The following is a 15,323-nucleotide window of genomic DNA, read 5'->3' as shown; positions in this document are numbered from 1 at the left end:
TAATGCTTGCAGAGGTCTCAGAAGATGCGCAAGACTGACAATCTTTTGAGTCTCTATCATGCTCACAAAAGAGGCTGGCTAGCTTCTAAATTAATCATTGCTAGGTGGATTACGGTTGTTATTCGTCAAGCTTATAGTAAGGCTGGGGAGTCTGTCCCAGATAATCTATGCAAGCACTCTACAGGGTCTGCTTCATGGGCGGCCCTCTATGGTGCTTCCAGAGAACAGCCGTGTAAAGCGGCCATGTGGTAGTCTGTACACACATTCACTGACTTTTACAAGTTTAATGTGTTTGCATCCAAGAATGCAAGTTTTAGAAGAAAGGTGTTTCGTGCCATTTCTTCAGAGCGTTCCCTCCCGTAGGGCAGCTTTGGGATGTCCCCATTGTCCCCGGTGTCCCCCAAAGGAAGACAGAGAAAATGGGATTTTTATACTTGCGTAAAATCCGTTTCTCTTAGTCCATTGGGGGACACCGGGCGTCTACCCTTAACGATCTAGTTTCTCCTACTGTTTGACACGTAGTCTTGTTGGTAAGAGAATGTTGTTGTTTTGTTAATTTTATTCTCTTTTCCTATTTCTCTCTATCTCCGCTTTCTGTGGGCTTGGTTAAACATAAACTGAGGCTGGACAGGAGGTGGGGTATAGAGGGGTAGGAGCTAGGGCTTAGTTAAACAGAAGATTTTAAAGTGCCAGTTCGCCCTGTCCCTACTCTATACCCCAACTTTTATACTTGTGTAAAATCTGTTTCTTATGTAAATGGATTTTACATAAGTATAAAAGTCCCATTTTATAAAGACCTCGGGGTCTGACACTTTTTCTCTTTAGGAACCTGCCTAATGACATGCAGAATCTCCTCCTGGGAGCAGGGTGCATTCAGCTCATCCCTCATAGCTGGGTCCATGAAGGGGTGGAGGAGCCCCTTCAGGAAGAAGAAAATATCTGCCTCATTTGGTTAGTAGTTACTGGCGTTCTTGGTTCAAATTGTATAAAAGGAAGCAAAAATGTCAGCTATGTCACGTGGTTTAGAGCTTTTGGAGCCATCGGGAGCTATAATTGACTTTATACGGTTATGGGCCTGCAATCCTCTCCGCTTCCAGGTCAACAACCTGCCCGCTCCGTTACCTGCCACATAGAATTTTTGATGCAGCCTAGACAGTGCCATGAGGGTACGGGCCATGAGCAATTTTTGCAATTCAGACCTCACCTGAGAGGTTTCTGACTTAAGGGACTTGGTAGAGCGCTCTTTGTTCTGGGATTACAAGCTTAGATTCAGGAAGCTTTGGCGGCTTCCTGTGGCGCTGCGCCGTCGGCGCTAATCATTGGGCTCCCACTTCTATTTATGGATGCGAGTATTGGGTCCCCAAGCTCCAGCTTTACCTACCTACCTTCTCATGTTTGCTGATTTCCTGTGTATGACACCAGCTTGCTTCTGGATTATCCTTGGATCTGCTTGATCTTCAGTGTTTGACCCTGCCATTGACTACCCTTCTTGATCACCCTTGTGTACCTCTGCTGTCCCCTGGCAAAAGTGTCTTCTGATTGGCTTAAAAATCCGCCTTGGATTTATGGAAAGAGGTTATGGCTGTAGAATGTACAATCGTTCCTAAAAAACATTCTACAGCCGCCAGGTCCTCGCATTGCCCCCTTAATAGCAGCAATGTAACTGTCGCCCTTGAAAGTGACGTAAACCTCTGTGCTGGTATGATCCTTTCTCACAATTCTTGTATATGTCAGTTTTTCAAGGAGTTTGTAGTCTGTAATTCCTGTATGTTGGAAATTACAGCACGCACAATTAACATGTTGATCTATCTGTTGTCGTAAATCACTTCTTCGCACACTCGTACCCCTCCCGTTACGTCCCAGCACTAGGGTGTACAGTGCAGCCATATTCGCCGCTGCTGTCTGAAGCATGTCAGCTCTCAATCTACTCGAGCACTGGAAGGGTTGTAGCCCCGAGGGGGGGGGGGAGTGTGTGTGTGTGTGTGGGGAGAGTGTGTGTGTGTGGGGGGCAAACAGTTAGATTTGCTAAGATGCTGTTTGACAATCTAGAGAGAAAATCAACAGCAGAACAGCTAAAACAAAAGAGGTGGTTTGTGAAAGGCAAGATTGCTCAAATTTCTTGCTGTTTGAGCTATCTTGCCATTCAGAACATAAGAGGAGTTACTGTTGGCTTATGAATTATGGGGACTATCATTATTTATTGATTAAGGGGCAAAATACATTTAAAATTAACTTATGGGGCAAACTTTATTTTTAATTATATTAAGGGGGCAATATTATTATATTATGGGGACAATGTTTCTTAAGGACTTTTGTATGTCACCAGTCACTTTCTCTTTCTCTAGATGTGTGTCAAAAAACCTGGTAACTGCTGTCTAGTAACAGGGCCATTTTAGGGGATTGTGTGTAATGAGTACCTCTACACATCTCTATGAAAATTAATCCTACCCTTTTTTTAATCGTACTTTTGTGGGCCTGCGACGCTCACTATCAATCAGTGCAGCTGGAAATGATCCGGCAGCTCATTCCGAGTCAAAGCTCGATTGCATCCAGTTTAGCATCAAGTTTAGCCACCTATGGCTGAGGCCAATTTGAATGGTAATTGTGTCAAGCAGCAGGTATGGCCTGTGAGTGGCCTGCTTAAGAGTTCCTTTAATGGATTAATAATGTGCAGAGGTTTCTTCGCAAATTCCAAAAAAAAAACATTTTACAAGCAGTGCAGATCCCCTCTAACATACATGCTCTTTTTATTGGTATGATGCAAGCTGTGTGATAAGAGGAGTCAGGGGCACTTTAAACTGAAAGTATTGGGAGGATAGCCCCACCCCAACTATGCCCCTCTTAAAATACTATCCTCAGTTTTTTATAGCAAAACCCAGGTCAACAAGAAACACCAAACAGGCAACCAGTAAACAAACACAGAAAAGAGTGGGAGTGCAGTGTCCCCAATGGACTAAGAGAAACAGATTTTACGGTAGGTAACAAAAATCCTCTTTTTGTCTGTTTCTCTATTGGGGAAACGGTGAGATATTGGGAACATTCCAAATTTGCCCCTAAGGGAGGGATTGCACCCAAAGCTAGCATCCTGCAACGCAAAGCCCTATAACTTGTAGAATTTAGCAAAGTTGTGGACAGACGACAGCGTAGCAGCCCAGCGCAACTGCTCGTCCGAAGCATGGTGATGCGCCGTCCATGAAGCACCAACCTGGTCGCAAGAGCTTTTATGGCAATTGACATCGGCCGAGCTGACAACGTAAGCCAACCGTATAGCAGAAGTAATCCACCAAACCACAGACAACCTAGAGGCCAGCCAACCACACTTGTGGGCATCATACAGCACAAACAAATACATAGTCTTGGGAACCACAACAGTACAGTCCACATAATAACCAATATAAGAGCCCAGACCACATCCAAAATTCAGCATGGACGAATCGAGGACAAAAAGTTGGAACAATAATCTCCTTGTTTGTGAAATTGTGAGACCACTGCAGGAGCAAAAGTGGGCTTAGTGCGAACGTGATGTTCAGCCGAAGACATGATTCTTGCCGTCTCCTTTGTGGACTTGGTGCTGCGGGTTCCCTTTTGATAGTGCAAGTAGGTCACCGCCTTTGCGTTGTCTAACTGGCCTTTCAGGGGCTTACCTGCCAGAATCCTCTGAGCCTGTACAAGTGCCCTGTAAACCTCCTGGACTTCCAGCACGTTGATAGGCAGAAGTGCCTCCTGGGAGTCCCAGAGGCCCTGGAACCGGAGAACACCAACGGCTGCACTGGATCAGGACAAACTGGCATCTGTAGTCAACAGGGTTCATCCCCAAAATTGGAAGAGGCGACCCCTGCTGAGATGTGAGCAGTTCAGCCACCAGATGAGGAACTGGCAAACTGTTGTGGACAACCCGATGAAGTGTTTGTCCAGATGTAGAGGGGATTTTAACCACTTCTGAAGAAGCTCCTTCTGGAATGTCAGAGAATGAAGCTGGGCAAAGGGGAACGCTTTGAACATGGACACCATGATGCCTATCAGTGAAGAATGGACACCTCCTGCCCCACCAGGAAGGACTTGGTCTTGGACAGAACAGAGAGAAAGTTGTCCAACGGAAGAAACACCCGCTGACAACAGGTGACGAATTCGAGGCCAAGAAACCGCTTTCTCTGCATGGGAATTAAGGAAGACTTAGGCAAGTGGAGGATCCAGCTGTGTTTCCAAAAAAGTCACTGTCAGGTGAAGATGGCGGAGCAGGACAGAATACAATGGGGCCTTTAATATCAGGTCGTCAAAGTAAGAAATAACTATGACGCCCTGAGAATGGAGATGTCACGATGGCCATCACCTTTGTGAAAATCCTTGAGGCAGTAGCTAGGCCAAAGGGCCTGGAACCAATAATTGGCCTCGCAGACCGCAAAATGAAGAAGACACTGATGCACATCCCAGAAACATGGAGGTAAGCATCCTTTATTTTCAGAGAAGCAAGGAACTCCCCTTGTTCTATGCCCGCGATGACAGAGGCAGCAACTCCATTTTGAAGCCCAGGACTTAAACCCATTTGAGTGTTTTGAGGTTCAGGACTGGACGAAGGGAGCCGTCCAGCTTTGAAACTAGAAAGAGGTTAGTGTGAAACCACAATAGCCACAGTCCGAAACCAAGAGTTTCAGGATTGATCCCGGAGCACACTGTCGTAGACTGCAATATGGCAGACTTGTAGTAAACAATCTGCGATGAAGGAAATGTGCAAGATTGATCACATAACCCCAAGTGACCACCCCTCGAATCCAGCCATTTGTCCTGAATGAGACTGACCGCTACCAAAACAGCGTGGCTGGGAGTCCCGTCATATGGAGGCTGTCTCTGCAGGCTTGGGGTTTTCACAGCTGGCAGACTGTTTACCTCTACGGAAACTTCCCCTTGACGAAGTGAATTGTCCCCTTGTGGGAATTCCCCGCAACTTACGGAAGGGGCGAAAGGAATTAAGTCTGGGTTGTTATAGGTTTAGTGTGGCTCACCGACAAAAAAAAGAGCTCTTATCACCAGTGACCAGTTGTAATATGTGATCCAACTGGGATCCAAAGAGGTTCACCCGTCAAAAGGTAAAGACTCTAGAGTACGTTTAGAGTCTGCGGACCAAGAGCGTAGCCATAAGGAACACCTTGCCTTGGAAGTAACTGATATCGCATCAAAAGATACTTGACCCAAAAGATCATAGAGTTCACTAATGTGATCAGCTAACACAAACAAAACAACCCCTGGCACAATTTCTTACGAACCCTTAATCAAGTGTTCTGCCCATATCTGTATAGCGTTGTTTACCCAGGCAGTGGACATACCTAGTCTGAAGAGACTTCCTGTCACCACATAAGCTGAGCAAAGAAAAAAAAAATCTCATTTTTTTATCTGTGGCACCCCAGAGAGAAACACCACCTTGTACAGATATAGCGTTCTGGTTGAGCTGGCAATGGGCTGATCCACAGTGGGAGGATTCTCCCTTTTTGCAGACTCCTCTAAGGATGAGGGGTAAAGGGATATACATGTTTAGAACATATGAAACCTGCATTCAGGTTTTTGCCAGGCCTCCGAAATCAATTCCAATAGCTGAGGAGATGGAGGGAAATGGATCACCTGTTTCTTTTGACGTTTAAAAAGGGAGAAACAAGCAGAGTCTGAAACCTCAGAATTTGAAAACCCTAAAGTTTGGTGGAGCCCTAAAACTAGTTTGTCCACACTCTGAGCAGTGCAAGAATCCTCAACGCTATAGAAGTCCTCCTCACTAGACTCACTGAGCACTCGCCTTCCTCATTAGAAGAGAAGTCAGAATCAGAATTATGTGTCTGAACCATCTCTGGAACATGACGTTTACTCGTTATCCTATGGGGGGGCACTAAGGAGGTGTTCCAAGGAGTAAGAGGCCCTAGCTAGACCCTTTGCGTAGTCTCTTGCCAAATTCACTGTCTCAGCCGGGAACACCCCACAAGTGGGCGGTATGTGGGGGGAATGTGTGGTGCAGTAAAAGAATGATACCTGTCACCTACCTCTCAGTGAGACATTACCCGAGTGAGTTCGGCTATGGACGTCATCAGAGACTAAAGCCAAGCCGGCTCTTCCACAGATGCTGTTCCCGGAACTCCGCCTTTTACACAGTGCTTCCAGGTCCGACTGTCCACAAGACAATTTAGCATTACATTTTGTACAAGTATAAGGCAACACAGACTTTCCAGCAGGCCCTTTATTTTTCGAAAGTCTTTTTTTACCATAGAAACTGTATATACAGATAGACTGATCACTGAAACCTATTCACAATTATATAGGAATGTTCACTCACACATACTTGCATTCCAATAGCAGGGGCATAGTAGGGGTGGAGCTATCCTCCCACCACTTTCAGTTTAAAGTACCCCCTGACTCTAGGACCTCCTACTATACCCCAATAGTTTGCAGTGTCCCCAAAAAGGACGACAGATTTTTTTTTTTAACATTTATATATATACTCTACTTGTGATCGTGAAAGGGTTGCTGTTTTTACTGACTAGAGACAAAATTCCTAAGCATCATGATCATCATCAACATTTATTTATATAGAGCCAGCAAATTCCATAGCGCTTTACAATTGGGAACAAACATTAATAAAACAATACTGGGTACTACATACAGACAGAGAGGTAAGAGGACCCTGCTTGCAAGCTTACAATCTGTGGGACAGTGGGAGTTTGAACACAAGAACACGTGCTACATCATATTGCACATTGATCCAGTTAGAATGCAAAGGTAAAAAGTAATGAGTGGACTGTGTGATCAGTCACACAGCAATGTTGATCAGAGGGTTATTGTCTTGTGTTAGCTGTGTAGAGGGCAGGGCCGGATTAACCTGAGGTCTAAGTGGGCTACAGCCCAGGGGCCTTGGGCATCCAGGGGGCCCTTGACAGAGCTCAGCAGCATTATTGATCAGGCCGGGGCGCCCCCGGCCCGATCAATGCTGCTCAGCCTGGAAAAATCTCCTAATACTATATCCTCTTATGCTATAAATAAACCTAATGCAATGAACTAAGTTCATTGCGTATCGGAGCTTCACAGTAGGAACTCCGATGCGCAGTGAGCTTAGCTCATTGCGGTTGTTCTATTTATAGTGTTAGGGGATTTTCCCACAAACGTGGAAAAATCAGCTAATACTGTAAATAGACCTAGCGCAATGAACTAAGTTCATTGCGTATCGGAGCTCCTACTGTGTAGAAGCTCCGATACGCAATGAACTTAGTTCATTGCATTAGGTTTATTTATAGTATTAGGGGATATAGTATTAGGAGTATTGCGGTGGCTCCTCCCTTTTTTATTTCTCTGCAAGCAAGAAGAATCGTGGATCATACAAATATGCCCCCCCCCCCCCCCCCCCTGGCAACAATAATTTGGAATTGCAAATTTATTTTGGACTTTGTCAAGCATGGATTTTTGGAACTACAAATTTATTTGGGACAGAGGCAAGCTGCTGACAAGAGAAGAAAACTTCATTGGTGAGTATAGGGTATTTATTATTTTTAATACATTTATGTGGTGTAAATGAGGGTGTTTACTGTATTTATTGTGGGTTTATTATTTTTAATTATTGTGGTTTTAACCAGGGTGTTGTGGATTTGTAAACATTTTCTTTTGTGGAACTACAGGTCCCAGCCAGCCGTGGGTGTCAGGGCATGTTGGCACTTGTGGTTCTCCAAGTGCCAACATGACCTGGCTGCTGTGGGTATGCTGGTGCTTGTAGTTATAAAAGTAGCAGCATGCCCACACTATTTAGGGCAACCTGGCTGGCTGGCACTTGTAGTTCCACAAAACAAAATGGCGTCCGTTTTTTTTTTAACTCTTTTCGCCGTTATTACCCTACACCCACCGCCCAGGGGTGTAGGAAGAGCCCTAGTGCTATCAGCCCAGCGCTGAACAGCCTGGGGTTGGTTAGTCATTATGGCAGGGGGACCCCTGCCGAGTGTCCCCCTGCTATAGTGCCTCCATCCCCGGCTGGTTTGCCTAGTGCTGGTTTCATGAAAATCGGGGGGACCCCACGCAAATTTTTTCCCTGATTTTCACGGAACCAGTAGTAGTCAGGCAGCACTAGGGTTAAGACTGAATAGAGGGGGGGACCTCACACTTTTTTCTTATTCTTTATAGAAGCAGCGTGTTGTATTTGGCGTGTTTGAAAGCAAACTCTCCTGAGTTTGCTTAATCGCGGCTTCATGCATTTGAGACTAGTATAGTTGCAGTGGCAAACAGTCGGGAGTTTGATCTCCATCGATTTTGCAAATTTTGACAGAAGCTTCATACATCTGCGAGTTTCAACTCTCCCGAGAAAATCGCTGATTTTGCGAAATCGCACCATGATACATTTACCCCCAGGTGTTTAGTTATATGCTTACTGGATATATGCGTAAATAGGGCACATCTGTGTGTTGGTCCCAAGTCCCAGTGGAAACATAAACCCTGTATTTTATGGCTCCGAAAAGGAATACCAAAAACAGAAATACAGATAACCAGAGATAGCGTAGTATTTCTCACATAAATATAAGACACCAAAAATAGTAGTGCATGTCTGTACCACATAGAAATAAGGTATGAAGCGTATCAGTATCAATCCTTAATGCTGTGCTACTCCAGGTCCACCCTGTATGTATCCAAGAAAAGGGATAAGCAACCATGTGGTGTTGTATGTTATACAACCTTTTTAATATAATATATATAAGATTAATACACTCTCAAACCTGAAGTAAAATAATGCTTAACTGGAGTCCTGATTATTCGATAATCAGGAGCCCTTTTCCTTCTCCTCCATTTTATTCATTTCTTCGCTTTACTGGACCTATCACCCCGCTCTTTGAAGGGCGGCAGCTGCCTTACATATAAGGAAATGTTCTATGGTGTACCTTTTAAGAATTGCTAACTAAGTGAAATATTTGGTTGAGCGCCATTTATTGCTACACATATACGTTTTCTGTTTCATTAGATTTGCTAAAAACTCTATTCTTATTCATAAGCACTATTCTCAGTTGAGTGTATTTGTGTATTAGCTTTGGGTGTATTCTGTACATGTTTATATTAGATTATGTTTCTTTCAGGATTTTTTCTATGAGGATGAAGATGTCAGGAAGGTGAAGAAATCACGAAGAAAAATCCAAACCTCGTCAGCCATAACTAGAGTGAGACAACCGCTTAATTCTACCTCTTTTACTTTTAAGTGTTTTACTATATCTCACTGTTATTTGCTCCATTTTTATATTATTTCTTCGCATCTCTTATCTTTTTATCTGATTGTGTCATAATATTTCATTAAAGCTAAATATATAATTATGCTTTGCTCCACTAGGGCAAAGACTGATATGAAAGATTAAACATTCTGGGCCTGATTCAAATCCGAATGTTCTCCTGTTTCCATAATGTATCTTGCATGATTTCGCACTGTGCTTACCCAGAAACCAAACTTACGGAATTGCACAGGAATTCATATCCGCAAGCATTACAACCACTAACAAGTTGTGAGGTAGAACAGGGGACTTGAGGGGCAGACTAACGTAGACCATGTACAGTAAGAATGTGTTCACGCACATGTGGCTAATTAAAAGCTTGTGTTAAGCATAAGTATGTATCTTTTGCACCTGCTACAGAACAGGTGCAAATGCCGGATCATAGCGATGACCAGCACAGCATTGTTTACTACCTTTCACGCATGCATCTCAGTATTTAGCACAGAATAATGTACACATTGAAGATTTATTTTTGATACGCATTTTATGCAGTACATACTGAAGAGTTATTTATTTAGTTATTTTAAAATAAATTATGAAATTTAAAAAAAATCCCACATATGGATTATATTGAAAAAAATGTAGTTACATTTGTTATTGTTTTTTTAAAGTTGGTTTGTTATTATATTGTTTACAGTTATTTCAATTTAGGATCATATATAGTTATATGCCGCTTCATCATCATCACTATTTATTTATATAGCGTCATCAATTCTGCAGCGCTATACAGAGAATATTTGTCATTCGCATCAGTCCCTGCCCTAGTGGAGCTTACAGTCTAAACCCTTACAGAGAGCGCTGGTACATTGTAATGCGAGTGGCCATTACAGGCACGGAAGATACCACGTCCCCCGCACCAGCGGAGGGGGGACTGGGATCACATCATGGCCAGCACAGATATGGGGAAAAATGAGAAATTAAGAGGACAACTCCCAATATCTTCAGCTACAAAGAGCTAAATATCTCACTGTGGGGAAAATATCAACATACATACCTTATACATATAGGGCCTGATTCATTAAGGAAAGGAAAGCAAAAAAAAAAGGAGTATATTTGCACATTGGCAAAACCATGTTGTTTTGGAGGGGGAGGTAAATTTAAAATGTGGGGACATATTTATAGTTGGGGTAGGACATGTCCTAGATCAACTTTTAAATCTTAAGTATAAAAATAAATCTATCAAGTATTTCTGTGCTACATGAAAAAACAGCCTGTATTTAACTTATGTGCAAAATAATAAACTAATTTGCACTCCTTGCATTGTAACATGGTTTGTCCAGGAGAAAACTATACAAGTTTTTTGCCTTACTTTCCTTAATGGATAAGGCCCATGTAGTTTAGGATATATGAGATAATCTGTTAATCTCCCTATTAGAGAGGCCAGGGAGAAAATTATAACAAGTGCTATACACTCGTGCCTATATTACTTGATCAGAAGTACTGTGTGTGGTTTTTTTTTTGGGCAAAACAGTACCTTATAACAGTTTCATTCTGCTCTATTGTGTGATTGGTATTTACTTCTGTTTTCTGGGGTTCAACACTCATTTTGTAGACGGAAAAATATCTGACAAGTGAAAAGCCACCTAGACAAAATATTATACCTGTTCTAGGTGTAAATGCAAACTCACTATTGGATAGCAGGACCCAGATGTGGTTTGCGCGTAGTGGGAAACGTGATCCTGGGGTGAGCAGGCACAGGGGAGCGCTACACTGTGGAGGAACCGGCGTGGGCATCTTCGTTGACACATTCGGTCACAATGCTAGTACAGCTTATCAACTGCCAGGTAGAGGCCCCCGACAGCTGCTGCAGCCTCCACCTCAGAGGGAGCCTGCTTTGTCCTCATCACTGGTTAATGGTCTGAACCAGCTAAATCGGTTCCTAGACTTTCACAGCCACGTGGCGCCTCCCAGGACTGCCCATCCTCTCCTCTCGCTTTCAGACAGGTCTTCAGAAGAAGAGAGGGAGCTTGTGAAGGATTCTGGCCTGTCATTTGAGGGGAAGGAGCGAACCTTCCAGGAATCAAGGCATAGAAGATCTGGTACTGGCGGTCTGCCAGGCCTTGAATCTTTTAGATATGGACGACGATACCCACAGACCAGGGTCTCTTTAACTGTAAGAGACGTCGGCGGAACATACAGACATAGCTGAATCAGCTTGGAAACAACCGGACCGCAAGTTCATAATTCCTCGTAGGTTCGTGGCTCTTTATCCCTTGCAGGCAAATGATGTGGCCCGCTGGGAATAGGTGCCGAGGGTGGACATACCTGTGGCTTGGTTTGTCTCGTCACACTACCCTGCTGGTTCCTTGCTCCGCTGTTTTCCAAGATGGCACGGACCACATGATAGGAGGGTTCCTCAAGGCAATCTATGTGATGGCAGGCACTTCGCTCAGACTTATGTTATTTTCGGCATGGGTCGCTAAAGCAATGGAAACCTTGGCTGACTAGCTGTCATCAGGGATACAAGATTCTGAGTTACTTCCCCTGGCTCTACATTTGAAGGAAGCTTCGGGTTACCTTTTTGAGAGGGCTCAAAATGCTGCCTCGGTCTCATCTTCAGTGTCCGTATGAACGGTGGCGACCAGAAGGACCCTCTGGTTACGGTCCTGGGATGCGGATGTGGAAGCCAAAAAATCCCTAGAGGCCCTTCCCTATACAGGTTCGGACCTCTTTGGGCCAGAACTTGACAACATAATCTCTTGGGTCACAGGAGGTAAGAGCACATCCCTTCCTGTTAATGTTCCTAAACCGCACGTCCCCATAGCCACAAGGCTCTTTCAGTGTAGTTCGTCTGCCAGAGTTCAGTCCTCTAACAGCAGCAGACCCTTTGCAGCTCAGCGCCACTCCCACAAGGGCAATGTCTCATACTCCACATGGCGTTTGGCACCCAAGCTCCATGATTAACTGGCAGCCTGATGAACCACCCCCTCTCCTCGGCCTCGGGGGTTGTCTGCATGGTTTAAAGATCAATGGGCTCCATCCTGCCGAGACAGGTGAATTTTGGGGATCATGTCTAGAGGTTACATCATCGATCTAGTAGGGCAAGCTCGTCATCAGTTCTTTTCCAACTCTCTGTCCCGAGACTTGGTAAGATGGCAGGTGATGCTTCACTCTGAAGCATCACCTTCGTTTCCACCCATCATCATCATCATCATTTATTTATATAGCGCCACTAATTCCGCAGCGCTGTACAGAGAACTCACATCAGTCCCTGCCCCATTGGAGCTTACAGTCTAAATTCCCTAATATAGGAACACACTCGCACACACAGACACAGACAGACAGAGAGGGAGACAGACAGGGAGAGACCAGGGTCAATTTTGATAGCAACCAATTAACCTACCAGTATGTTTTTGGAGTGTGGGAGGAAACCGGAGCACCCGGAGGAAACCCACGCAAACACAGTGAGAACATACAAACGCCACACAGATAAGGCCATGGTCGGGAATCGAACTCATGACCCCAGTGCTGTGAGGCAGAAGTGCTACCACTAGGCCACTGTGCTGCCCCATTCTGAGTCTCCAGGGCCTCAACCAATACCTTCAGGTGGACAAATTCCACATGGAATCAGTCTGTTAAGTGATCGACTGTTTGGAATACCTGGAGTTTCTGGCGTCCATCGATATTTGAGACGCTTACCTCCACGTTCCCATCTGGGAGGGCCACTGTGGAAAGCTCACATTACCAGTTTGGGGCCCTTCCTTTCAATCTCTCCACGGCTCCAAGAGTTTTCACGAAGATTACGGCGGTCATGGCAGCCTGCCTGTGTTTTCTGGGAGTGACCATCCTTCCATACTTAAACGATCTGCTGATAAAGGCCTCTTTGCACCACCTTCTCACCTTCTGAGCCAGCATTTGATCCTCACAGTAAAGTTACTGAAGCAGCACGGATGGATTGTCAATCTTCCGAAATCCCAACTGGTCCCCTGTCAGCGGATGATCTTCCTGGGTCTACTAATGGACACCAGACAACAAAAGTTCAAGGCACATTCTTTACAGCTCATTGGTGAGAAGAGTTCTAAGTCAACACAGCCCCTCCATGCTGCTTTGCATGAACCTTCTGGGGCATATTGTGTCCACCTTTTAATACTATTCCTTACAGAAGGTTTCATTCTCGCACCTTCCAGTAGAACCTCTTAAGGCAATGGTCAAGGTCCTCTCTGCTACTGGACTCGCAACTGATCCAGTTATCCACAGAGACACATCTTTCTCTTCGTTGGTGACTGCATCAGAGTCACTTGACTATGGGCAGGTCCTTCGCCCCATGGTCCTGGACCCTTGTCACCACAAATGCCAGCCGGGGCTGGGGAGCAGTGGTTCTCCACCTTCATCCTCATGGTTTTTGTTCGATCTAAGAAGCCTCCCTGCCAGTCAACGTTTCTGAACTGAAGGCCATGTTTATATGTAAATTATACAGTCAAGTCCATAAATAGTGGGACATCGACACAATTCTCATATTTTGGACTCTATACACCACAATGGATTTGAAATGAAACTAACAAGATGTGCTTTAACTGCAGACTTTCAGCTTTAATTTGAGGGTATTTACATCCAAATGGTGAACAGTGTAGGAATTACAACGGTTTCTATATGTGCCTCTCACTTTTTAAGGGACCAAAAGTAATGGGACAAATTAAACAATCCTACATCAAACTTTCACTTTTTAATACTTTGTTGCAAATTCTTTGCAGTCAATTACAGCCTGAAGTCTGGAACGCATAGACATCACCAGACGCTGGATTTCATCCCTGGTGATGCTCTGCCATGCCTCTACTGCAAATGTCTTCAGTTCCTGCTTGTTCTTGGGGCATTTTCCCTTCAGTTTTGTCTTCATCAATTAAAATGCATGCTCAATCGGATTCAGGTCAGGTGATTGACTTGGCCATTGCATAACATTCCACTTGTTAGCCTTAAAAAACTCTTTGGTTGCTTTTGCAGTATGCTTCGGGTCATTATCCATCTGCACTGTGAAGCGCCGTCCAATGAGTTCTGAAGCATTTGACTGAATATGAGCAGATAATATTGCCCGAAACACTTCAGAATTCATCCTGCTGTTTTGTCAGCAGTCACATCATCAATAAATACAAGGGAACCAGTTTCATTGGCAGCCATACATGCCCACGCCATTACACTACCACCACCATGCTTCACTGATGAGGTGGTATGTTTTGGATCATGAGCAATTCCTTTCCTTCTCCATACTCTTCTCTTCCCATCACTCTGGTACAAGTTGATCTTTGTCTCATCTGTCCATAGGATGTTGTTCCAGAACTGTAATGGCTTTTTTAGATGTTGTTTGCCAAACTCTAATCTGGTCTTCCTGTTTTTGTGGCTCACAAATGGTTTACATCTTGTGGTGAACCCTCTATATTCACTCTTGTGAAGTCTTCTCTTGATTGTTGACTTTGACACATATACACCTACCTCCTGGAGAGTGTTCTTGATTTGGCCAACTGCCGTGAAGGGGTTTTTCTTCACCAGGGAAAAAATTCTTCTGTCATCCACCACAGTTGTTTTCCGTGGTCTTTTGGTGTTGCTGAGCTCTCTGGTGCGTTCTTTCTTTTTAAGAATGTTCCAAACAGTTGATTTGGCCACACCTAATGTTTTTGCCATCTCTCTGATGGGTTTGTTTTGATTTTTCAGCCTAATGATGACTTGCTTCACTGATAGTGACAGCTCTTTGGATCTCATATTGAGAGACGACAGCAACAGATTCCAAATGCAAATGTCACACCTAGAATCAACTCCAACCCTTTTACCTGCTTAATTGATAATGAAATAACGACGGAATAGCCCACACATGTCCATGAAATAGCTTTTAAGTCGATTGTCCCATTACTTTGGGTCCCTCAAAAAAGTGGAGGCACATATAGAAACCGTTGTAATTCCTACACCGTTCACCTGATTTGGATGTAAATACCCTCAAATTAAAGCTGAAAGTCTGCAGTTAAAGCACATCTTGTTAGTTTCATTTCAAATCCATTGTGGTGGTGTATAGAGCCCAAAATATGAGAATTGTGTCAATGTCCCAATATTTATGGACTTGACTGTTTG

The 15,323-nt window shown here is 44.2% G+C and overlaps 1 protein-coding gene across 3 annotated transcripts in view; it reads left to right on the top strand.

Moving 5' to 3' along the window:
• PACS1 (phosphofurin acidic cluster sorting protein 1) overlaps positions 1-15,323 on the top strand; it is a 112,294-nt gene that overhangs the window by 30,342 nt on the left and 66,629 nt on the right. For all 3 annotated transcript variants that reach the window (XM_075188745.1, XM_075188744.1, XM_075188746.1), the window contains exon 7: positions 9,084-9,164. In XM_075188745.1, coding sequence (XP_075044846.1) covers positions 9,084-9,164 — 81 coding nt within the window. The remainder of the gene's footprint in view (positions 1-9,083; positions 9,165-15,323) is intronic.

The sequence above is a fragment of the Mixophyes fleayi genome, chromosome 10, assembly GCF_038048845.1.
Source record: "Mixophyes fleayi isolate aMixFle1 chromosome 10, aMixFle1.hap1, whole genome shotgun sequence".
Lineage (NCBI taxonomy): Eukaryota > Metazoa > Chordata > Amphibia > Anura > Limnodynastidae > Mixophyes > Mixophyes fleayi.
This window is presented reverse-complemented; position numbering and strand designations above follow the sequence as displayed.